This window comes from Schistocerca serialis, chromosome 4 (genome assembly GCF_023864345.2).
Source record: "Schistocerca serialis cubense isolate TAMUIC-IGC-003099 chromosome 4, iqSchSeri2.2, whole genome shotgun sequence".
Classification (NCBI taxonomy): Eukaryota; Metazoa; Arthropoda; class Insecta; order Orthoptera; family Acrididae; genus Schistocerca; species Schistocerca serialis.
This window is the reverse complement of record NC_064641.1, coordinates 659095157-659121988: the sequence shown is the minus strand read 5'-3', so window position 1 is coordinate 659121988 and position 26832 is coordinate 659095157. Positions and strand designations below refer to the sequence as shown.

Sequence of the window (26832 nt, the reverse complement as noted above, 5' to 3'; positions counted from 1 at the left end):
ATGTAGTAGATGAGTTTTGCTATTTGGGCAGGAAAATAACTGATAATGCTCGAAGTAAAGAGGATATAAAATGTACCGTATTTACTCGAATCTAAGCCGCACCTAAAAAATGAAACTCGAAATAAAGGGAAAAAAAATTTCCCAAATCTAAGCCGCACCTGAAATTTGAGACTCGAAATTCAAGGAGATAGAAAAGTTTTAGGCCGCACCTCCAAATCGAAACAAAGTTGGTCCATTGTAATATGAGACATAATTTAGGTCGAATGAATGACGATACACCTACAGTAGTTTGGTTCGAATCGTAAGCTTAGCAGTTAAGCTTTACCAGGTAACCCTTGCTATGCGTCAGGCGCTCCGTCCGTATTTATACGGGTACCCTTCCTTTTTCACGTGCTTCGTCTGGTTTGAATCGATTGCTTATTTTGCTTTGATCTGATAAGTGCCGTTTTCTTTGTTATAGGTGTTAACGTCACTCTAAGCTGAAAATGCATTACTGTACTGTCATGCATTGTTTGTCGCATTCTTATAGTGTGTGTTTACGGCCTGTCGCCGCTCGCGGCATGGCTTGCTTTTGTGCGCGCTACCGCCGCTTACAAAAAACAAAAAGAGGAATCGTCTCATTAGCGAAACAACAGCAAGAGACTGCAATTTGTTGTTACTTACACTGCTGCTTTCTTTGATAATGATCAACAAGAACCAAATAATAGACTGCGTATGATAGAGCATGTTCTGAACGAGAGATAGGCGAAAATTTTTCTCCGTTTGAAAATCTTTGTGGCCGCTTCTTTAGTACATCAAATTCTGCACAGAAATTCGAGTCATCTTAGATTTAAAAATCTAGTCAGTTGCCGTGCTTCATTTCTGACTGTATCACTATTAGGCATAAGAATAATACGAATATAAACATGACACGATACGTATATTCTTCCGCGTTTGCTGTTGTCTCACTCTAGTTTCGTAGTTTATTAGGCAGACAGGATTTAAATGAGATAGCAGCAAACACGAAAGAATACATGGCAAAATGTTTATGTTCGTATTATTCTTATGGGGAAGAGAATACTGTATGTGATTCACATCTCATCAGGTTCCTATTAGCAACCATCTCTTGACAAACAGTCTTGCCAGTCGGAGTTTCATAGTACATTGAAATTCTGCTACATTCGAAGATGAACAATACGGAATTTGTATTTACTTCGTTGGATAATGTATGAAAATGTAGTGGTTGAAACTCGGGGCGGAGAAAAAAAGCTCGTCTTCCACCTTTTTTTTAATTTATTTACTGACGCAGAGGTTTTGGCCCCAGTATTTATCTGTGTGCCTACAAAGCATGCCTGTGTAGCGCTACATATATTTGACGGCAGAAGTTAGTTGTGGCGGCACCTACCAACATTTTTCAGAACTTCCGCTTGCTTTGCACTCGATTCTAAGCCGCAGGCGGTTTTTTGGATTACAAAAACCGGAAAAAAGTGCGGCTTAGATTCGAGTAAATACGGTACACTGGCAATGGCAAGAAAAGTGTTTCTGAAAAAGAGAAATTCGTTTACAATGAATATAAATTTAAGTATCAGGATGACATTTCTGAAATATTTCTATGGAGTGTAGCAATGTATGGAGGTTAAAGAGTTTAGACAAGAAGAGAATAGAAGCTTTTAAATTGTGGTGTTACAGAAGAATGCTGAAGATTAGATGGGTAGCATGTAACTAATGAAGAGGTACTGAATAGAACTGGGGAGACTACAAATTTGTGGCATAACTTGACTAAGAGAAGGGATCGATTGATAGGAGACATTCTGAGACATCAAGGGATCATGAATTTAGTATTGGGGGCAGGGGAGTCATTGAGAGAGATCAAGATATGAATGCAGTGAGAAAATTCAAAAGGATGTAGGTTGCAGTAGATGGGGAGATAAAGAAGCTTGCACAGAATAGAGTAGCACGGAGAGCTGCAACAAGGCTTTGGGCTGAAGACCACAACACTATTACAGAAACCTTCAGCAACTTTGCTGTCGACTGTTGGAGGTCTGTGAGGATCTACACTTTCACAGTGAATTGTTTCTTAATGCTTGTCATTTTGTTGTGCAAATTTACAATCACAAATAACGTTAATTACTGATAAGAGAGGGTTGGTGCTTTGTTCTTTAAGATAATGATCTGAATATTTTCCTAGTAGACTTATCACTCTCTGCTTAAGTGGGGCACTAACCTTCAAGAATACAACTACACTAGAAGCTTCAATGAATGAATGAGACATTACATTAGTCCCAGCAGATGTGGGTTAACCCTTTACTGACCAGTGGGAACAATAGTTCCCACTTATTTGTTTTCGCTGTAAGTTCAGTGGTAATCCATGTTCTCACTTCTAACTTGTGCTACCATCTCTGTTAGTGTGTGCTACAGGCGTCTAAAGCTAGCGAAATGAGGGATGCTCAACTACCGGACCTACGGATAAATGGCTCTAGCGCGTGCCGGCCAAAGATTATATCATTGAGTGTCCGCCATATCTGAATTTGGCGAAAAACGAAGTGTCAAAACACGGATGAAAATGTTTTTCGTTCTGCGCCCTGATAAGTCTTTTATATTGGATGTTCTAGATATCTACACTTCAACATAATGAAGTGTTTCTAATCTAGTGAGAAAAAACAGTGACAGTTCTGCTATGAAATTCCTAAATTCGAGTGTGTTTTGGAAGTTTGACAAGCTGACCTATAAATTGTTTACTATTAATTTTATGAGTGCTTTACTTATTTGCCCATTTTAAAATACTATTTAAGATTCAATGGAGCTCAACAAATTATCTTGGTTGCCAAAGCTTTTAACTACAGGTATAATTCGGAAAATCAAGTGTGGAAAACAGTGAAGACGTGTCTTGAAAAAAAGTTGACATCGTTTGCTTAGGGGTATCTTTACTGACAACAGAAATTACAACTGAACTATTAAAGTATTACTTAGTTATAAACGGAAAAACTGTTATTTTTCTTTATCTGAAGTGATGCATTACCGATCTGCATATATGCTGACACTGTAATTGCAACATTCACTTACGAATTTGGCTCTCTCTTTGATCAGAAATTTAAATGCCATAATTTTATTAACGCCTGTACATGACACAGTGTATTTTAACTGAGTGATAAGGTAGAAGCACCAGTTTTTGACAGTGCTTCAGTCTTCGATACGAGACAAGAAATAGGCCTACATTTAAATGAGACAAACACAAAGGCCAACGTTAAGGCTCCTCTTAAATGCATAACTCGTATCATTTGGAAGTTAAGTGTAGTAATAATATTATATTGGACTGATCCATGATGATGTAGGAAGTGAAGGAACTTGTTGAAAATAACATCGATCACAGCTGTTAATTTTAAGGTTGGGGTGTCTTAAAACTGTAATTTTCCAGTCTGACACCCAAATAATGGCTGGTACCATGGTTTTATTTTAAAATTGAATTCAAAACATGTCAGTGAGCAAAATTAATTAGACTGTGAATTACAACCATGGAATTTTATTTCTGTGAATCTTGGTTCCAGTCTTTGACATGGTGTCAATCACTGGAATGACTGGTTGTCATGATATGGCCCAAGCAAAAAACAAACTTGAAAGTGAAAGCTGTAGAAGTTGGCCAGACAGGCACCCCAATGGCTGCTACAATCTGTGTTAGACAAGGATGACATTATATTGCAAATTTGGTGCAAAAAGTTCCATATTGTCTGAATTTGTCCTATACTGACAGGACATTCTAGTCCAGTCGATTTTCTTATCTGCAAAAGTACACTAGACAATACCAGTGGTACAAAGGTAGTGCCAAATTACAAACTATCCAGTAACAACAGAAGTATTGCTGGACAATGTACAGTAAATAACATGAGACATTCAGAATTGGTTTGAAGAAATAGAACAGCATTTGGAAAGAGAGTAACATTTTGAAAATAACAAATGACACAAGTAGAGTTTTCAGTTCTTATGAAAGCTCGCTTAATTTTTCTTTTTTTTCTTCTTCCTCTCTCCTCTCCATTCTCAAGGGAAAAATGTGATAAAATAAAAGTGCAAGAAAGTTGTGTACAATGTTTGAAATGATGAAAAAGAAAATCTCACTATGCTTTTAACAGCATATGCTGCTGTAAAGCTTGCTCCTCCTAAGAACATGATTTTCTCCCCCCCCCCCCCCCCCCCCCTCTCTCTCTCTCTCTCTCTCTCTCTCTCTCTCTCTCTCCCTCCCCCCCCCCTCCATGTGAAGAGTATTCCTGTAATTATAGCTAATAGCATACCAAGAACATGAGGGTGTCACAGTGGAGATTTGTTTTCTGATACAGACGTCTGATACAACTATTCCACAGCAAAACTTACTTTCAACAGGTGTGGTAGCAGTGCATTCCCATAGGATAACAGAATATTATGTCCTCCAGGAATCACATTGGGTACACCACTTACAGCATAAACTGTACAGCAACTACAATGTTTTGTGAGCAAGTAATACCAGTCAGTATCTTTAATTTTAACATAAGTCTTGACTCCCTTAATTACCTGCTTATAAATGTGCTCGTACTACAGGTTATTGGTAAAGCAAATACTTATTGAATAGGTCTTCACACTTTTAATACTTAGCAGAAATTCTGAAAAAAGTAAATTCTTTTATTACTGTATCACCTCTATGGTGAATTAAGAGGTACTGACTGGTTTCGTTGAACATTTAATAGAAGCCTTTGTTTTACCTGCTATTGATAAAGAGCCATTCCAAGTTCGGTACATTACAATCTCTCGCATTTTTCATTCTGTACACTAATAGTTCTTCTTCTAAATGGTAAATATTGCATTCAGACATTGTCGGTATTAAAGGTAATTCAGGAAATAAATTATATTTAAACCAGAAAATTAAAGGTTCCACATGACACATGAAAAGTACCTTGTTACACACATGTATGTACAGATTCCAAAATGTCTGAATTTGAGTTACAAACTTTTTTAAATAGAAATATGAAGATCACAATACTTTGGGTCTGCAATAAGTCAAACGTAAAATACTTTAGTTCCCTATGGGAAACTTTGTTCTTTACGTGACTCGTGCAACTGCTTTCACTCGTAATGGAAAACTAAATGGTTTATGTTAAAGTTAACTTGCAAAAAGTGTGACCATTGTTACATAATTTCTGTGAAGTAAGATTCCTTAATGTTAATTCCTTCCTTTGTCATTGTAACTTGATAATTTCAGTTCCATATGGGACATATGACCTAAAAAAAAATGAAATGCTTTTATTACTATGACCAAACAAAATCTTTTTAACATGTAGTACACAGTTCAAATCAGCAAAAAGTGTAACTGTATAATTAAGGTAAATGTTGATGAAAATTAGGTATGTAACATGAATACTGAAATTTCCCAATCCGCAACTTGTGGTCGTGTGGTAGCGTTCTCGCTTCCCGTGCCCGGGTTCGGTTCCCGGCGGGGTCAGGGATTTTCTCTGCCTCGTGATGACTGGGTGTTGTGTGATGTCCTTAGGTTAGTTAGGTTTAAGTAGTTCTAAGTTCTAGGGGACTAATGACCATAGATGTTAAGTCCCATAGTGCTCAGAGCCATTTGAACCATTTTTTGAAATTTCCTAGATTTCCAAGTGTAACTGTAATCACTGTATTCAGTACTTTGTAGTGCTAGAAAGATAATTCTATATGATTATTTGCATTCTCTTCCCCTCCCCCCTCCCTCAACACAGGAAAATATAATAGAAAGACCTCCTAGCAAAATAAAGACAAAATTAAGAAAATTAGGTTTTGCCTGAATCAGGCCCCCTTATTCTAGAATGGTTCTAAAGTAATAAGAATGCTTATGATCAATTGGAACATTGTGTTCATTCTAAGAAGTATTAAAACAAGAATTAAGAGAGTAACAATTTTATTGCTCTTATGTTGCAGAGTATCCACAAACATTACTGTTTGAAACATAGGGCCACTGCATACTCCATTAGATCACACCCATTCTGTGATTAAACTGCTTTCTTAAAGTGAAAAATTCAAGTTAACATAGTTATTGAGGGAAATATTTTCTCACACTGAAAGCTATCTGTCAAATAAGTCTCAGAACTTTTTTTCATTAATTTCACACAAATCACCTGTTTTTAATTCAAGTGCATATTTTGTAACACCTAACATCTTAAAATAAGCTTATATAATAAATAATTATAATTTTGTTACAATATCTACACAGGACGTAAAGAGTTAATTTTACTTCAATGTGATTCATCGTTTGAAGTTCATCATTATACAACAACAAATCTATGGACAAAATAGTTTTAAAAAATCTGTCAAAATGTCACACCCATCTGCATGAAATGTCCCAATACATAATCTTTTCCAATTTGAGCACTATACATGATTAAACAATATGAGTTTATTTAACTTCTGCCTTATATGTGATTTGTTGTTTAAAATTTTCTCAGCGGGCTTTTTTTTCCATATGTTTTTAAGCATGTGCAGGAGTACAGGGATGCAATCTTACAAACAAGTTGAGTCTGATGTAAATCCTCAATCCCAATTTCATAATGGTAATCATGACCAAGAGCAGGAGCAGGAAATGGGTAATCTACGAATTTAATTTTAACACAATGCAAAATCTTGGTCTGTATATATTTCTGTCGCATATCCCCAGCAATCACAAACATCTAAAACAGTTTCTGAGTATTCTACAACAGAGTACACGCAGTCACTTGTTTTAAACAGTTTTCCCCAGTTAACAAAATTTACAAATGCATTTTTATTGGACATATTGGGAAAAGCATAGAGAGAAATACATTCTAATGCAGATTTAACATTTCTTGCATGGAGCAGCAATGGAACACCAATGATTTTTAAGCTTTTGATATAATTTTCAGTGTCTGAAAATACCAAGCCAATAAGATTTGTTGTCAAGTCTCAGGGGGCTCTTATACCCTTTACCTAATGGATTTCTAGAGTTCAGAATATCAAAAATCCTATCAATATAATACAAAAATTCTACTGTTGCTTCACTTCCTTTAAAATTTGGATCACAAACCCTCCTCAAAAACTCTATACTATCTGCCACGCTAGAACTCAAAGTTTGTGCAGCTAATGAAACATTCATTTTTTCTATTTACACTACTTATATGTTGTCCTGATAGTTTGTTTGCAAATGTCATACCTTCTTCTTGTTGTATCTTGTTCAACTGCTCAATGAAATCCCATCTAATAATGCCAGTTGGAGACTCAATAGCAGATACTTCTGCTAGAGCATTTCTGGCAAACTTAATCATATGGCACATGTCCAAGATACACTAAACATTGTATTTTTCCACAGGATGAGGAAAGTAGCTTTTAAAATCACCCTTGTAAAAATTTAAAGTACAGCCAAGTGAACGTAAAGTGCTTATATTTACCTTACAGCCATCACATGTGACACACCAAACCCTAATGCCAGAACTATGCAGCCTCTCTAAAGCAGATTTTATCAGTGTGGCCTGATTATTTGCCTGTACACCGTTGATAAAGAAATACGCAATCAGGCATTTAAATTTGCCTTTAATAGAGACGAGCATGAAAACCAGAGCCTCAGATGGCTCTATTACTTCTTTTACTGAGGCACTTCCCCACCAAAGTCTAAAAAACCTGTGTACTGCTTAGTTCCTTGGTCCCAAACTACTTGCTTCCTAATTTCCACACTGTCTACAATTAGACATGAATCGCTGAACTGGTCCCTTACAATGTACTTGAAAACATCTTTTAAGAAGCCAGGTTCACAGTCTACACTTGCCACCCATTTGAAATCAATGGGGCAGAGGCATTAATTTTTTCAGGTATTCATATCCTGCTGGTGAATAAAAGTACACAGTCATCGCAAACATTTTCACATTTGTTGTGTATCTATTACTCTTTGATGAGAGAGAGTTGTTCACTAAATTGCACACTAATTCCACTTGTGTTCCTTTCTGATGATTGAGGAAGTTATGTAACTTCTCAGGAAGATGCCCCTTCTCCTTCAATGAACTTATGTCATCCACTGAAAACACTTTCTTCTTCGAATTTTTTTCACGGACACACTTCAGTTTACGTTTTAATTCGTGCACAATGTCTGAGAAGAAAAAAAAAATGCAAGTTTCGGTCGCCTTGTCTTCCATTTATACATTCGACTGTATACCACAATCAATTACTGAAGAACCAACTGCACTCTAAATAAGGAAATAATTTCGTTATATACGATTGAAATAACTCAAGGTTTGATGAAAAAATATTATAAGAAAACGTTGGGGGTGTGAAAACATCCTTATACTAACGTTTTCGACACAATTCGCAGCTTCTGCATTGGATAAGTGGGACATGCTTTCCACGGAAGAATTCTCATTGACAACATTCTCCACGCAATCAGTAGCGTCTGCAATGGGCAAATCGAGCACGGATTCCATGACAGAACGCTAAAAACAAAAATATGGACCTGTATTACACCATTGCTTACAAGGGAACCTCCCCATCGCACCCACCTCAGATTTACACTCCTGGAAATGGAAAAAAGAACACATTGACACCGGTGTGTCAGACCCACCATACTTGCTCCGGACACTGCGAGAGGGCTGTACAAGCAATGATCACACGCACGGCACAGTGGACACACCAGGAACCGCGGTGTTGGCCGTCGAATGGCGCTAATTGCGCAGCATTTGTGCACCGCCGCCGTCAGTGTCAGCCAGTTTGCCGTGGCATACGGAGCTCCATCGCAGTCTTTAACACTGGTAGCATGCCGCGACAGCGTGGACGTGAACCGTATGTGCAGTTGACGGACTTTGAGCGAGGGCGTATAGTGGGCATGCGGGAGGCCGGGTGGACGTACCGCCGAATTGCTCAACACGTGGGGCGTGAGGTCTCCGCAGTACATCGATGTTGTCGCCAGTGGTCGGCGGAAGGTGCACGTGCCCGTCGACCTGGGACCGGACCGCAGCGACGCACGCCAAGACCGTAGGATCCTACGCAGTGCCGTAGGGGACCGCACCGCCACTTCCCAGCAAATTAGGGACACTGTTGCTTCTGGGGTATCGGCGAGGACCATTCGCAACCGTCTCCATGACGCTGGGCTACGGTCCCGCACACCGTTAGGCCGTCTTCCGCTCACGCCCCAACATCGTGCAGCCCGCCTCCAGTGGTGTCGCGACAGGCGTGAATGGAGGGACGAATGGAGACGTGTCGTCTTCAGCGATGAGAGTCGCTTCTGCCTTGGTGCCAATGATGGTCGTATGCGTGTTTGGCGCCGTGCAGGTGAGCGCCACAATCAGGACTGCATACGAACTGCATACGACCGAGGCACACAGGGCCAACACCCGGCATCATGGTGTGGGGAGCGATCTCCTACACTGGCCGTACACCACTGGTGATCGTCGAGGGGACACTGAATAGTGCACGGTACATCCAAACCGTCATCGAACCCATCGTTCTACCATTCCTAGACCGGCAAGGGAACTTGCTGTTCCAACAGGACAATGCACGTCCGCATGTATCCCGTGCCACCCAACGTGCTCTAGAAGGTGTAAGTCAACTACCCTGGCCAGCAAGATCTCCGGATCTGTCCCCCATTGAGCATGTTTGGGACAGGATGAAGCGTCGTCTCACGCGGTCTGCACGTCCAGCACGAACGCTGGTCCAACTGATGCGCCAGGTGGAAATGGCATGGCAAGCCATTCCACAGGACTACATCCAGCATCTCTACGATCGTCTGCATGGGAGAATAGCAGCCTGCATTGCTGCGAAAGGTGGATATACACTGTACTAGTGCCGACATTGTGCATGCTCTGTTGCTTGTGTCTATGTGCCTGTGGTTCTGTCAGTGTGATCATGTGATGTATCTGACCCCAGGAATGTGTCAATAAAGTTTCCCCTTCCTGGGACAATGAATTCACGGTGTTCTTATTTCAATTTTCAGGAGTGTAGTTATAAGTTGGCACAGTGGATAGGCCTTGAAAAACTGAACACAGATCATTCGAGAAAACAGGAAGAAGTTGTGTGGAACTATGAAAAAATAAGCAAAATATACAAACTGAGTAGTCCATGTGTAAGATATGCAACATCAATGATAGCGTGAGCGTAGAGGTCCCGTTCATTGACCTTGTTATTGAAGTCGCGAGCTATATTTGCTGGATTCATATTGCCCACGGAATACATCTCACGTATTTAATGCACTCCCGTCCAAAGTCGCGAACAGTCAACTGCCAGCCAGGGAGCCTCGTTAGCAGGAATACTCCTCTTCCGTGCGCTGTTGTCGACTGACGTCCTGTGTTTCGATGTTTGTTTATGTGTAGTATCCTCATGCTACGGCGCAGTTACCTCGCATCGGACGGACAGATAATAACTGTCTGAAAATAAAAAAATAAACTATTCACTCGAGGGTAGATTTGAACCAAGGACCTCTTGAGCCGCAGCTGCTCACGCTGACCACCGGACCACGACGCTCCTGAGCTCACTTCCTCCTTGATGTTGCCTATCTTGCACAGGGACTACTCAGTTTGTATATTTTGCTATTTTTTTCATAGTTCCACACAACTTCTTCCTGTTTTCTCGATTGATCTGTGTTCAGTTTTTCAAGGCCTATCCACTGTGCCAACTTATAACTAAATCTGAGGGGGGTGCGATGGGGAGGTTCCCTTGTTAGACCTATGTAGCGTACGAAATAAATTTACAAAAGTAAAAAGCGCACACACAGCAAGGAAAGTAATTAGCTACCTCAAATGGAGAATCATCGTTGTCACTCAAAATCCTAACAACATGTCATCGTGGCTGTTTATTTGGTGCATCAATTGTGTCGGAAAGTCAAAAACTATGGCACTGCTTCGGGTTTGAAACGTTTCTCCCACGTTCCAGGGCTCACTACGTAATCATCTTGTCGGCTCGCATTCGGGAGGACGACGGTTCAATCCCGTCTCCGGCCATCCTGATTTAGGTTTTCCGTGATTTCCCTAAATCGTTTCAGGCAAATGCTGGGATGGTTCCTTTGAAAGGGCACGGCCGATTTCCTTCCCAATCCTTCCCTAACCTGAGCTTACGCTCCGTCTCTAATGACCCCGTTGTCGACGGGACGTTAAACACTACTAACAACAACAACAACATCTTGTCGGAACCGGTTTCCGCAAAGAAAACTGCAAGACGTAGGATTAAAATCTTTCCGCTTCACGGAAGTAATCCATGTCTTTAGTAGCTCTGGGTGCTTTAGAGGAAACCTGTTCAAAAACATCGAATTAGCAAACGCACCAAGTCTGTATTTTGATCGTATTGTATCGGTAGTCGTATTACCTGTGAAATGGTAAGTCACTCTCCTTACTCCATCGTTTCGTACAATTGAAAGCGGAACAAGAAATCACCATTTCGATAGTCCGTAATTCCTTATGCACCGTACAGACCGAGAGAAACTTCTTGCCAAATTCGAATATGGTGGGCAATACAGACCACAGTAATCAGCTGGTAGAGCCATCTAACGGTAGGTCCGGTAGTTGAGCATCCCTCATTTTGCTAGCTTTAGATGCCTGTGAGTGTGCTAACTACGTGTAGATTGTCAACGGTTAGGCGAAAGCTGTTGTATTTCTAGCTTGTTAGTCAATCAATGCAGAAGCGCGGTTCCCGCGTGAAAACGAGTCGCTGTTTCGACCGCTACAGAATTTTTTTGGATAGTGTTCTTTCCTTTTGCGTGTGAAGTGACTTGTGTTGTATTTATCTACTTTTATATTTATGAGGGAGATAGTGTTCATGTATATTTGCTGGATTTGACTGAAAATTACATAAATATTACAAGGTAAGTTAGTGGGAACTATTTTTCCCACTGAACTTGTGTGAAGTGCAATCATAGTTATTGTTTGTTTCTTATTGTTTAGAATACCTGGACCGACACCAGAAGAGGTTTTCAGAATTTTGTATGCTTTACCAGAAGATGTAGAAGATTCAGATATCGATGCTGACTCTGATGATGATTCTGAATCACCAAATACCTCTCAGATTTTGGACGAAAATAGTGATAACGTTATTGTTTCAAATGAAGACAACTGTTTCAATCTGACAATAGACACTAGTGAAATTGGGAACATGTCTCCTTGTCAAGCAAGTGTATCCGATTCAACCCCAGAAACAGCTGCTGCAACATTTTCTTCTAGTGAAAAAATGTGGAATGAGAATATTTACTATTTTGAAAATCGTCCACTGAAATTAGAAGAAACCGCAGAAAATATTGCAAATTTCTCAAAGTCTGATAAAGAAATAAAATATTTCGAGTCTATATTTACAGAAGAGCTGTTGCTTCATATTTGCAATCAGACGAACTTATATGCAAGGCAGGAAAGGTGTGTTGTGAAGGCAGGGAAGAAAACAACCAAAGTATCTTCCAACTGGCAGGACATTACTGTTCCTGAGCTAAAAGCTTTTTTGGGAATGCTTATTTTGATGGGTGTTCATCAGCTTCCACAACTCGGAAATTATTGGAGCAGTGATCCTATTCTTGGAGTAACTGCTATCTCATTGGTCATGGCAAAGCTTCGAGACAAAAAAATTGTTGAGAACCTGCATTGCAATGACAACAGCACGCGTGTCAAAAAAGAGAAGCCGGGTTATGACAAGTTACACAAAATTCGACCTGTCATCAGAGTAATATCAAATAAGCTTTGTAAAGTCTACGAACCATCTTCTGTTTTAGCAGTAGACGAATGTATGGTGGCCTTCAAAGGACGGTCAACACTCAAACAATATATGCCAATGAAACCAGTGAAGCGTGGATATAAAGTGTGGTGCTTAGCTGATGCTAGTCCTCGGTTCATCATAAATTTCGACATCTACATTGGAAAAAGAGATACAAATGATACATCCGAATTTACTTTGGGTGAAGAAGTTGTGCTTACTCTAACAAAGGCAATGGATGACAGCAAAAGGCTGGTAGCTTTTGACAATTATTTTACAACAGTATGAATAATGGAAGAGTTACAGTCTCATGGACTTTATGGCATCGAAAGTGTTCGTCCAAACAGGAAGGATTTGCCTGATATGCTGAAAAAAAAATTCCAAGCTTAGCAGAGGAGAATTCGAATTTGCTGTCAGGTCATGTGTTGCAGCAGTGAAGTGGCAGGATAGTAAACCTGTTTGTATATTATCAAATTACCATAATCTCAAACACATTACAACTGTTTTGAGAAGAAACAAAGATGGAAGCAGAAGTGAAGTATTCTGCCCATTGGCTGTGGCAGAGTATAATAAAATAATGGGAGGAGTGGATAGATTTGATCAGCTGCATGAACGGTATGCTGTAGGCCATCGTTCATGGAAGTGGTGGCACAGACTGTTTTTCTTTCTTGTAGATTTGGCAGTTGTCAATTCCTACATTATGTGGAAGCTACAGAAGACAGAAGCAGACCAGCTAACATTTAGATTGTACTTGGCAAGGCAGCTTATCTCTGGCTTCTCAAGTCGTAAGAGAAGAGTAAGGCCCGTTCATTTTCAAACACCAAAAAGAGGTGTGCCTGGAGTACCAGATGAAGTTTGTCTGGAGAAAGTTGGAACTCACTTCCCTACAAAAGGTACAACAAACAGAAGATGCCGCCAATGTAGCACCAAGAACAAAGAAAAGAGAACAAAGATAATGTGTAGCAACTGTCATGTACCTTTGTGTGTAGCACCATGCTTCTATAAGTTCCATAGTACATCACCTTTGTGAACTCAAAGGACAATACGAACTAATACAATACAAATATAAATGTAATGTTTGAGTTTTTGCACAAAAAAAAAAATAAAGGAAATAATTTTTTTTTAAATTAACAAGTGAAGTTACTCCAGAGTTTGGTGGGAACAACAGTTCCCACTAATTTTTTTATACTCGTAGACTAAACTCTTACTTTAAAGATTTAAACTATGATTTTATGAACGGTTTCTTAGCCCAATAAAGTGTTCATAGAAAGTCTACAACTTCCGGAAATAATTTGGTCACTAAAGAGTTAAAATGTTCTGTCACCTGAATATTGTGTACTAATGCCAAAAAATAATCCCTCACTTTTCAAGTTTAACTAAGTCTGTGCCAATGAAGAAATACGGGCACATATTGACTCAGCTGCAATAAAAGAGAGAGAGAGAGAGAGAGAGACACAGACAGGACAGTTGTATTGACTGGTTATAATTAAAGTGCAGCTGCACACAGAGGTCCAGTGTGTGCTGCAATTATCGTATCCATCCTAAACTTGGTAGCTATTCTAATGTGTTGTTAGTTCTCATTTTGGCCATCATGTACAAATCTGGCACTCTATATGCAAGAAAGAAATATAAAAATGTTTAGATTTATAATGAATTGGGAATGGGACACTAGCAGAAAAGGTCGAAAAAGCAAGAAAGCAAATGTTAATTTTACTATTAACCGCTGCTTACACAATTTGAGCAGCGGAGACACCGATGAGATGCTGCATTCTTAAAACAATGTGATCAACAGTTGCTTGCAACAGTTCCAGTGGAATCTGAGCAACGTGTTCCTGTATACTGGCGTTCAGATCAGGTAGAGACCAAACGAGTCCCTGCTAAATATTCTTTTAGTTATCACTAGAGCCAAATCACATGGGTTCAGATCATATGATTTGCAGGCCACGCATCTGGAAAATCTATGGAGATAACATGTTTGTATAAGGTTGCATTAACCCTTTCATAGCCCGTGGGGGATATTCTTCCCACTAAACATATTTCTTTAAAGCGTTTAAGGGAATGTGTGTTACCACTTCTGTATGCTTCTGGCATCTAGTGGCTGTTCGTTGCACCAGCTGTAGTTTCTGTTGTTGTGAAATAAGCCTTCAGGACTGTGGGAAGTATATATCCCACCAAACAGTGTTTCAATGGTTATTGGGAAGGGGCTTGGCAAGTATACTTACCACAAAATTAATGTCATTTGCGGTCCTTGGGAAGCATACTTACTACAATCTCAAAGCTTTTGGGAATAAAGTTTTACCTCCTCTGTCTACAGCTGACATCTTGTGATAGTACAATGCACCAAGTGTATGAAACTGCTACAACAATCAATTTCTGTTTGTTGTTGTAACACATTGCTTCGCTTCTGCAATATACATTATTGTGACCTGTTATCAACTCATATCTTTATTGCGTGATTAAGTTTCAAGGATTGTTTTCACATTGTGGTAAGTAAACTTTAATATTGGTAACAAGTATTTTTTAAATAATGTAACAGAAAACATAAAACAATGTTGATTATTTTTTTGTGTGTAATGGCAACACACGACAACACACAAAAGGGAAGTGGGAAATGCGTTTACCACCAGTTTTAATACCACACACAGTGCCATGGTGATATAAATACCACAATAGTTTTTGGTCCTAAATCACAAAAATTAAATTATCAAAAAATACAGTAGTTGATCACACTTCTAACTTGATAGCAAAAAAAATGGATCTTCGCAGAGTTGCTACAAAAAATGCACCCGCAAAAGGGTTAAGCATATCTTTGACTGAGCATGCGACATGAGGTGTTACCACATTTTGCATAAAAGCAGTGGTTTCAACACATCTGCATTCTTCCAAAGCATAAATCACATACTGTACAAGGAGATTTCGATAACGTGCAGACATCACGGTACACCATAAAGCCCTTCTGGGTGTATTCCCTTCAAAAAATTTCCATACTGTCAACCATGGGATGGACAATTCTACGATATTGCACGAGCACTAGCACTACCCAGGACACTTCCCGAGTGGTCAGTTACAGCGACAGCAACCTCATGTATGATTTCCACCAGGATGGGACGCTTTCCTCTCACAGGTGCCACACAAAGCTCACCCTTATTTTCGAATTTCATAATCGTCATTTTTAAACCATTTAATGACAACCGATCTGTCCTCAGATCTTTCAGTCAGTGATGCTCTCAATTGGTGCCATTCACATAAAACTGTTTCACTAACATGGCACCATCTCTCTTCTCAATAGCCACACTGTTTACTCATGTTATGACTTGTCAAATGACAATGTGGGTGTCATGCAAACAGTGCACAGCACCAGATTTGCACCTGGTGGCCATAATTAGAATTAATGAACTAATTTTTTCCAGCTTAAATCAGCTTTGCTTTAACGCATTAGCACACCTATCAAGTTTCACTGCCATACAATAATTACAACCCACACTGGACCTCTACGAATAGCAGAACTTTAATTGCACTCTGTAGCTAACAGAAAGGGGCCATGTGCATGGAAAGAGTGGTTGCCTTAACTATAGCCATCTGGACATGGTCCCTCCACATGAAGGTTTCGAAGAGGCCTTTCTACAGAGTGACCTACATGCAAGACTGGTTTGATGCAGCTCCCCATCCCCGCATAGCTACTACAACCTACACCCATTTGCACCTGCCTATTCTAGTAGAACCTTGGTGTGTGTCTAGTGTTTTTACCCCACACACATCCTTCCATGTCAAATTGGTAGTTCCTTGATGGCTCTGAATGTATTCTATCAACTGATCCCTTCTTTTGGTCAATTTGAAGAAGGAAAAAAATCAAAACTTGCACATAGGCACTTCTGCAGGTGGAACTATATAAATTTAAAAATATTTTTGCAATTTTGACTGGTTTTATTTTCATTTTAAATCTACTCGAAAAGGAGGACATAGATGTTCCAATAATTCAGATACTATAAATGTTGCTGGACAAGGAGTGAATTTTCTGTAAGAAAAGGTTTTGTACCCTTTCAGACAATCTGGCTACCTGCAGTTGGCCAGGAAACTTGGGAAGTTCAGATGGGTGGATCAAGCTGACTGCTGCTTCCCATTTCCTACAAAAATTTTTGATACAAAATTTTTCAGAAATTACCTTCGTCAGATGGATTAGATATGCAAAGAAGAGAATAATCATATAATACTGTTGTCTTTACAATGCATGAGAATAGAATATCACATTCTTTATGATAAATTGTGTGTAAAACTAGATATGTGTTCAGTAGGCTATAACAGTATTAAACTATTAGAAAGGTTTGACGAGCACAGTTGAATTTAAAGTACCACAAATATTGTTAGTTTTAAAAGAGAGAGCAGGCAAAATAGAATATATTAAGAACACTGAAATACGTATTTTTTATATGGAACACAAAAAAATGACTCTGGCCAGAGATATTAAAAGAAACATTTTATTGACATTAACCTTGTCGTAATTCATAATAATAATCATTTTCATACAGAAAATAGCTTCTTAAAAAAAAAAAAAAATCCTTTTGACATAAGAAAGTGAAGGTTGCTGTGAACGTGTTTCATCAGGCAGTTTCTAACAGGACTTGGCATGCTCTTTTCTTTGGGCTGATGAACTGCCTTATCCAGCCAGTTATAAGAAAAAACAAAGAGTTTAATGTGAGCTCAGGCTTTTTCCACACTAACAAAGATATTAAAAAAAAAATAAAATCCTGGGACTGGATTTGCAGTCTGGTACGTCGCCAACCCACATTATTCAGACATAACTAAGCATAATTTTTTTTTACTGATTACAAACTCAATAGTATTCTTACACAAAATGCTTTTGTATGTACCACAAGTGTTCTTTTTTGTCAAATGAGCAGCATCTGAGGTTTTTCATAGCCTTCTGCGACAGTACTGTAAACACTTATTTGGAGTGTCCATATCCGTAACTCCATGTCAGCTGGCCCCTACTTGCATGTTGCCTTCTGTGGTAGTACAAGATAAATAACAGAAGGGAGTGCACTAACCAGAAACTCCAAGTTAACATGATCTACATCTACAAAAATACTCTATGATCCATCGTACAGTGTGTGGCATAGGTACTCTGTACCACTAGTAGTCATTTCCTTTCCTGTTCCACTCGTAAACAGAACGTGGGAAAAAAATTTGCCTCCGTATGAGCCCTATTTCTCATATCTTATCTTCTTTGTCCTTACGCACACTGTATGTTGATGGCAGTAGAATTGTTTGTCCTTCAGCTTCAAATGCCGCTTCTCTAAATTTTCTCGAAATAACCTCACCCTCCTTCAAGGGATTCTCATTTGAGTTCCCGAAGAATTTTTGTTAACACTCATGTGTTGTCTGAACCTACCAGTAACTAATATAGCAGCCCACCTCTGAATTGCTTAGATGTATTCCTTCAATCTGACCTGGTACAGATCACAAATACTTGAGTAGTACTCAAGAATAGGTTGCACTAGTGTCCTATATGTGGTCTCCTTTACAGGTGAACCAGTCGTTTCTAAAATTCTCCCTATAAACCAAAGTTGACCATTTGCCTTCCCAATCACAGTTCACACATGTTCGTTCCATTTCATATCGCTTTGCAACATTACATCTGGATATTTTAACAATTTGACTGTCAAGCAGGTCAGTAATACTAAAACCGAACAGTACATGTTTGATCTTCATACTCATCCACATGAACTTACATTTTTCCACATGTAGCACTAGCTGCTATTCATCACACCAACTGGAAATTTTGTCTAAGTCGTTTTGTATTTTCCTGCAGTCACTCAACTTTGGCACCATAACTTGCATCATTGGAAAATAACCGCAGACTACTGTCCACCCTGTCTGCCAAATCATTTATGTATATAGAGAACAACAGCAGTCTATCACACTTCCCTGCGGCACACCTGACGATACCCTTGCCTCTGATGAACACTCGCCATCAAGGACAACATATTGGTTTCTATTACTTTAGAAGTCTTGCATATCTGTTAACTTATTCCATATGCTCATACCTTCATTAACATCCTACAATGGGGCTCCCTGCCAAATGCTTACTAGAGATACGAAATCTGCAAGTTGTCCTTCGTCAATTGTTAGCAATAGATCATGAGAAAAGGGCAAGGTGAGTTTTACATGGACGATGCTTTCAAAAACCATGCTGATTCCTGGGTATAAGCTTTTCAGTCTCAAGAAAGTGTAATATACTCGAACTGAGAATATGTTCAAGGATTCTGCAGCAAACCAAAGTTAAGGGTATTGGTCTGTAATTTTGCAGGTCTGTTCTTTTACCCTTCCTATGTACTAGAGTCACCTGCACTTTTTTCCAGTCGGTTGGGTCTTTGTACTGAGAGGGAGATTCACGGTAGAGGGCCTATTCCGTAGAGTACTCTCTGTAAACTCGAACTGGGATTCCATCCGGACCTGGTGATTTATGTGCTTCCAAATCTTTCAGTTGTTTGTGCAATGATCAAATGAGAATATGTTTGCATGACTCTCCAGTGCGAAAGATTTGTTGAATGTGAAATTTAAAACTTAAGCTTTCATTTTGCTATGTTCAACTGCCACATCTCACTGGTCAACAACGAACTAAATGGAAGCCTTAGACCGCTTATAACAGGCTCTACGGTAATGTGGTTCTGAATTATTTTGTTACTTCTAATGGATGGTGCAATCTACAATCACTTAATGTCTATATACACCTTGTGCAACTTTATGTCAAAAAGCATTCTGAAACACTACAGTGCTTTAACTGTGAATTGGACAACTGCTAGAAGGGTGTTGCAGGGAGCAAGCTCGGCCTCTCATGAAACAACAGGGTGAGGCACTGTGGGGGTGAGCAAGCCCTGCCTGCCACCTCCAACATAAGCACCGTAACAAGTGCTTCATGCTGCCACAAAGGCAGAAATCGTAGACAGATGTAAAGATTGCCTGAATGACGTTCATAATCGAAACTGAATAAGTCTTGTGCATTGATATGTTTATTAAAGATCCTAACTGCACAACAGTGGCTACCTCACTCAGAATTGTCAGTCACGTAATACTGGCTGAAGCCTTCAGACATCTACTGATTCAATCTAGTGTGCCAATTAACCAACTTACAGTTAACACACTATCTCCTATTTCTTCAGTGTTAGTACTATTAAAACTAAATGGTAAAGTGGTTATGGTGAAACTAGCAGTAAAATAATCAAATGTTTATCAGTGAGCTTTGTGATATATTATGTAACGAATCATTTCACTGTAGTGTTTTCCCCAGATATGTGATCATGTTCAAGTATGCAGTCAATTATTTAAAAATATTTTGGGGTTCTCTGGTCATTGTGTTAAAACCGTGATAAAGGAAGACAAGGGGGAAATAATTTATAAAAATCTCTGAGGAACATTTTGTCTTCCTGCCAAGAGAATGCGATGTCATTTTAATCAAGTTTCACATTCCTTATTCACACAAAACAGCTAAGCTATTCATCTTAGGTCCAGACATCTATAAGTTATACGAAGCATAGCTCATTCAAAACCAATTATGATACGCAGCTCTATCACCAGGTTCTCAGGAAACACTTCAAGAAGTTTTCACTTCCCTAATACATGTGCAACTTGTGACCTAATGTGTGTTTTATAGCGCATAGTTATACTATACTTTGCACCTTCCCATTGGTGATACTTCACAAAGTTTCATGTGTTTGTAGCATCAGGACATGGCAGGATGTGGTGGATACAAGATCATGTTGTGTCTGGAAAAAGTTGTTACATCACTCTGAAAAGGCCTGCAGATTTGAAAAGAGTCTTGCGCAGGACAAAACAAGAATCACATAGTGCTTAAAGTACTTGTTTAGTTTGTATTAATACCTATTTTGGAACAGTCAGTTTGAAATTCGTAGTGTCTGGCCAGCCTTGTGTCACATTTTCGCATTATCAAGAAAAGTAGTAATACCAAAGCAAGTAAACCAATCAACGTTATCTCCATGAAGCCTGAAGGTTTTTAGTATGGGGCAAGTGTAAGTGACCAATATTTGTATAAACACATTAAAAACCAACACCCTCTCTTTGCTAAAGATATCAAAAATTTGTTTTCCTTCCTAAGGCTCACCGGCCATTTGACCATCTCCTGTGCGGATGCACAAACAGTGCCCGAACTCTTACGGGAATCAACAAAAAGCCAAGTAATGAGTATAATGGGCAGGGGCACTATGAATATAGTGCGGGACAATAAGTTGGGAATGTGGGTCTCACGAGAGGCGTGCCAGAGATAACTCCTTGCAGTCGCACTATCCTCTGTGGCTCATATGGATAGAGCGTCTGCCTTGTAAGCAGGAGATCCTGGAGTCTCGGTCAGGGCACACATTTTCAACTGTCCCCGTTGACTTATATCAACGCCTGTATGCAGCTAGGGGTATTCATTTCATTCTAACGAGCTGCATGGGCACCGATGGTATCTGTTCTTTCGGACATGTCCGAAAGAACAGATACCATCTTCATATATAAGTAAACTTAGTAACTACAAGGTTAGTATAGGAATGATACAATCCAATTAAAAAGTAGAATAATCATACTGGTTGTAATTTTTATAATTATGACTTAGCATAAGGAAAGAAAAGATCCATAATCAAAATGCTACTATCTTAAACAAATAGAGAATTGTAGGGGAAAGGAAAAATACACATATTATTAGTGCCTACAATTAAGTAATACCTACAGTATTTACAATAGTATCTCAGGAAATAAAGGATATAACACTGGTTTGGTAACAAACCAAGGCAAGCATGTTAAGCAAACAGCATGGACCCCATACTTTCAATTAATGGTACTCAGTTCTGTCATTTTGGAACTGTCTTCATTTCAGTCGTGTTCTTGATAATTACTCTGCTATCCCTGGTTCACATATTTCGCAATACTGGAATGGTTTCACAAATGTTTACTAAGACTGCTGTCAGTACTGAGACTACGAAAATGCATACAACCTGACTGAGAATATCTTGCCATGGAGAAGTGTACAACTTACCTCGTAACAGACCAGTTCTGCTATACCTGAAACCAAGGCCTCACCTTCTGCCACAGGCTACGTCTTTGCACAGAGACTGCAAATGAGGATGAAGTGTTTAAAATGCCTGTCTGAGAACTATATATAATGTAACTTAAGTACTTATTGAACAACAAATCACTGACAGCCCACATTTTACGAACCAGCATCAGACTTATTTTTGCGGCATGTGTACATGCAGTCTGCCATGAGAATTTTTCATGTTGGTGCATGAAGTGACATGGATTCTAAGTAATTAGTTGTACAATATGTAGTTAAAGTTACAACGTGTGTGGTTCTCTGATACGCACTTTAAACAAACTTTCCCTGTTTGATATGCATCATGTCAGTGTTTATAAGTGGCCTGGTGGATTAATACACATGCTACATGTGTTGCGACATGTTGCATATTATTTATCTGTCTGCTGCTTGGTGACTAAAAAATTAAAAGCGGCCAGTAGCAAACAAATGTAAAAGCAGTAGAGCCTGATATTTTCATTTGGAAAATTGTGAAAAGCTTTTGAGATGAGAAAAAAGATTATTAAAAATGTGCTGGATGAGTATGTATGAAACAAGATAGAGAAAAGATAATTTGATAACAGTATCAGATATGGGCATTTCTCTCATCCAAGAATCTCGAGGGTGTCAAGGCATCTCAAGAGAATAACAGTGCTGCACTCTTGAATGCGCATGTGCATCACGATGTTTTGTTAGTATTACATGGTGTAGTAAATCGCCAAAACTGGTAGCCAAATAAAATAAGTTTGGAAACTAGACAGCTGGAAGATGTTTGATTTGACATTCTGTATCGAACACCTCAATCCCGCAACCATTTCTGAAAAGATGGACTTACAGAGGTCTTTCATATAGTCTCTTAAGTTTAGTGATCAGGCTCAAATAAAATGTCAGTTTTTCCGTCATACACTTTATGGTATTTACATCTTCTAAAAGCTTCCTCTTGTATCCTTCATCAAAGAAAGGGAGCTAGACTTGGGGTGACAACTTATTCTCTCATACAGCAAGAAGTCTGCCGCTTCTTGTGGCTCTCTCAATGTATAACCATAACTTAAGAACCATGCTTATTTGCAATATTCTCAATCTTATCAACCTATGCATATTTGTAATATGAGTAAACTGTAAAGCAGGATCAACAGAACTCAAAATTATCTGAAGCAAATAGTACAGTCAGTTGCGTGGCAAACTACAGAAGCTCAAACAGACAGCAAAAAATAGCTGAAATTCTAAACAACATTCTTTGGAATTACTTACACTGATGACTTGCTTGATGTTTGCTTAATGACAATGTACGAGGATTCTCTTCATGAGAAGTGCTAACATCACTGGCATCATTTAAATGCTATGCATTAATGAAACTGTTCAATGAAAGTAAATGGCCACATACACCTCAGGTGTGGGGAAAAACATACACCAAACTATGATTACTGTGATGTTCATGGGGAGATATGACGCCATAAAAAGGACATGACCCATACAATGGTCATACAAGCCATCCTTGATTAAAATACTGCGAACCTGTATCAGGTTGGATTTGCTGCCAAAATCAAAAGAAGTTTCAAAAATATGTACATTTTATGACCAACTTGTTTAGTTGGGACAAGAGAGAGACAAATGCTTAGTAGACAATAGAATACAAGTGAATAAAATAATACTAGGGCTTTGTGTTAAAGATATCTTTCAGAAACTAAAAAACGCATAACCCCAAAATATTGTACAATATATAATGTTACAAAACACATAGATGCCAAAAAGCTGAATCATTTCCACACCATGGGAAAGCTTGTGTATTAGGAGGAACATGGATCATTAGTCATCAACATTAAATAAGGCAGGCAGTCATGTTTTGATGTTTGGGCATACTTTCTTGTTTGAATATATTCCTGGTGCAGTGCAGTTTCACAGCAGCAGCACAATCTGGAAATAGGAAAAAGTAACAACAGTTATCGCTGTTAATGGATAGGAAGAGGCCACAATTTATTGCCTAAAAGTAAGATAGTGACGGTGTGGTCATGGAGTTGCACCTCTGATGATTATAATGTGTTAAAGTTTTTTCCTGTTTACTGCCTTTATATTTATTTATTGTTCAATTTTTTACACTGCATTACCACCACACTTCAAAAGATGTCATTTATGTGCATTTGAGCTTCATTCGAAATGAGTAACTTCTTCTCCAATGTCATTTACAGACATTGTAACTTCTTTGGCAACAATAGTCATTAAATGTCTGAAAACGGTCTTGTAAGCCAAAATAACACAATAAAATTAAAACGGTAGAACCAAAGCAAACTGCATTTTTCATGTATTACAATCCTGTTCTACCAAGAACCTACATAAAATTCAGTGAACATGAAATTTACTACTTACCAAACCACCCTCATTCACAGGTCACACAGACAATTTGCCATGTAACATAATGACAGAGAAATGAACATTCGTAGAACATACCCACTTACAAAGGAGGGGAGGGGCAGAGATGGTTAGTCTTCCACATTTTTGACTGATGAGGACTGGCAGTTTTACAGTCCGCAGAAACCACACTCAAATTATGGTAAAATATTTTTCATTAGTGTGTGACATGACAACTCTGCAATACAAATAAGACCACACTAAGGAAACATCACTGAGGATATAATTTTTGTCTGTCTTGGTAATTACAGAAATGATGAAAATATTTTATTACAGTATTTTCTATTCTAAACCTTAATAAAATATAAGTCATTACATTCACATCAGCAGAACATATGTACATGTTTAGATACAAATGTCATTCACATATCTATTTCCGATACAGTCTTATCATTTATCTACTTCACTTTCAGATGAAAAATCTGTTCCACCAAACGTTACAGGAAAACAGTCAAGTGATGCAAGATCAATGACAGCACATGTAAATTTCTTTGAGAACTGAGGTACGCAAATAAGTCTGATCTTCTGGTTGTCTGTACCTAGAACAAAAAGATAAAATTTGTGAAAGTATACTTCTTTATCAGAAGTTTTGCAGTCCCATTATGAGGTTCTATTTAAAGAGGCATAGATTTCGGCCTCAGAACTAGTTTTTGATTACTCCAGGGTCAGCAATTTTAAATTTGCCAGCAGCCCAATCTATGCAACATCACTTGAACAGCCATTAATGAACACATTTCACTAATACAGCAAATAAATATAGATTCTCAACCATCAGCTGCATGAAGGTGAATGTAGTCTATGATTAAAGAATTGAAGCAGTGAGAGGGGGAGGGAATGGATTAAAATTGTAAACATGATGCAGATCTCTCATACCGGAGATATTTAGAGTAGATATCCTACTCACCAAATAAAAGAAGCACTGAACCAAGGATGCACACCTAAAAATGCTGAACAATCCCCCCCCCCCTCCCACACACACACACACACACACACACACACACACACACACACACACACACACACACCTTGCAACGCTACACAAGTACTGAAATGATAAAAAATTATACTAGTGGCTTGGAACACAATGGTTTTGCCACACTTCACTGCATGTAATTAACATATTCAACTAAAACCAACAACAGAAAATCCCAGAAGGAACATAACAATATTATGAAAAGGATAGTTGCTACTCACCAAATAGTGGAGTTGGAGAGTTGCAGATGGCACAAAAAAATTGCGCAAGTGCAACCCCCACACACACACACACACACACACACACACACACACACACACACACACATCGCCACAGTCTCTGGCAGCTGAAGCCACACTATGAGCAGCAGCGCATGATGGGAGAGGCAACTTGGTGGGGGTAAGGAGGAGCCTGGGGTAAATAGGGGGAGGGATAGCAGCACAGGGGTGCGGGACAGTGAAGTGCTGCCTACCTGGAGCGTGCGGTGATGAGATGGAAAGAGGTTAGACAGAGAATGAGGGACAGTGGGGGGGTAACAGAAAAGAAGAGAAATAAAAAGACAGATTGTGTTGGTGGAATAGAAGTGGTGTGCAGTGATGGAATAGCAACAGGGAAGAGGCTAGATGGGTAAGGACAATGACTAATGAAGGTTGAAGCCAGGAGAGTTACAGGAACATAGGATATATTGCAGAGGGAGTTCCCGCCTGTGCTATTCAGAAAATCTGATGATGACGGGAATGATCCAGATGGCACAGGCTGTGAAGCAGTCATTCAAATGAAGAACGCCTTGATGGATGGCGTGCTCAGCAATGGGGTGATCCAGCAGTTTCTTGTCCACAGTTTGTGCGTGGCCATTCAAGTGGACAAATAGCTTGTTGATTCTTGTGCCCATGTAGAATGCAGCACAGTGGTTGCAGCTTAGCTTGTAGATCACATGACTGGCTTCACAGGTAGCCCTGGCTTTGGTGGTATACAGGACCGTACTGGAGTAGATGGTGATGGGAGGATGTATGGGACAGGTCCTGCATCTAGGTCTCTGATATAGCCGTGAGGCAAGGAGTTAAGAAGCAGGAGTTGTGTAGGGATGGGTGAGGAAATTGTGTATGTTCAGTGGGTGGCAGAATACCAATGCAGGACGGGCGGGAAAGATAGTGGGTAAGACATTCCTCATTTCAGGGCCTGACAATAGGTAATTGGTCTATAATTGCGCTTCCAACCTCGTACAAAAACAGATCTCCTGTGCCTTACGTTTCCAGTCACCCTCTACCTCCCGAAGCCTCACTATCTGACCACAAAGCAGCATTTCCCTCGTGACTCAGTACCACCCAGGACAGGCGCACTTGAATTACATTCTCCACCAAGGTTTTGACTACCTCATGCTGTGCCCTGAAATGAGAAACATCATACCCACTATCCTTCCCACTCCTCCCACTGAGGTATTCCACCACCCTCTGAACCTACACAATATCCTTGTCCATCCTTACACAATCCCTGCTCCCAACCCTTGCCTCACGGCTCGTAACCCTGTAATAAGCCTAGATGCAAGACCGGTCCCATACATCCTTATGCCAGTCTGTCCATCTGAATGACTATCAACAAACAGTGACCAAGAAACAGCTGGACCACCCCATTGCTGAGCATGCCACATGACACGACGTTCTTCATTTCAGTGCCTGCTTCATAGCCTGTGCCATATGGATCCTTCCCACCATCACCAACTTCTCTTAATTGTACAGGTGGGAACTCT

The 26832-nt window shown here is 39.4% G+C and overlaps 3 protein-coding genes across 3 annotated transcripts in view; 2 read left to right on the top strand and 1 right to left on the bottom strand.

The window, feature by feature from the left end:
• LOC126475522 (serine/threonine-protein kinase 19-like) overlaps positions 1–11865 on the top strand; it is a 64992-nt gene extending 53127 nt beyond the window's left edge. Inside the window, exon 5 of the mRNA XM_050103453.1 lies at positions 11847–11865. Within this exon, the coding sequence (XP_049959410.1) occupies position 11847 (1 nt within the window). The 3' untranslated portion in view covers positions 11848–11865. The remainder of the gene's footprint in view (positions 1–11846) is intronic.
• A 189-nt stretch (positions 11866–12054) lies between these two features.
• LOC126474669 (piggyBac transposable element-derived protein 4-like) lies at positions 12055–12927 on the top strand. The gene has a single exon (XM_050102147.1). It carries the CDS (start codon positions 12055–12057, stop codon positions 12925–12927), a length of 873 nt encoding a protein of 290 aa, XP_049958104.1.
• Positions 12928–24361: 11434 nt separating this feature from the next.
• The window catches only part of LOC126475521 (DNA polymerase delta subunit 2), a 107194-nt gene continuing 104723 nt past the window's right edge, over positions 24362–26832 (bottom strand). The window contains 1 exon segment of the mRNA XM_050103451.1: positions 24362–24651. Within this exon segment, the coding sequence (XP_049959408.1) occupies positions 24503–24651 (149 nt within the window). The 3' untranslated portion in view covers positions 24362–24502.

Coding starts and splice junctions, on each gene's coding strand:
- LOC126474669 (XM_050102147.1), top strand. CDS start 12,055: ATGTCTCCTTGTCAAGCAAGTGTATCCGATTCAACCCCAGAAACAGCT.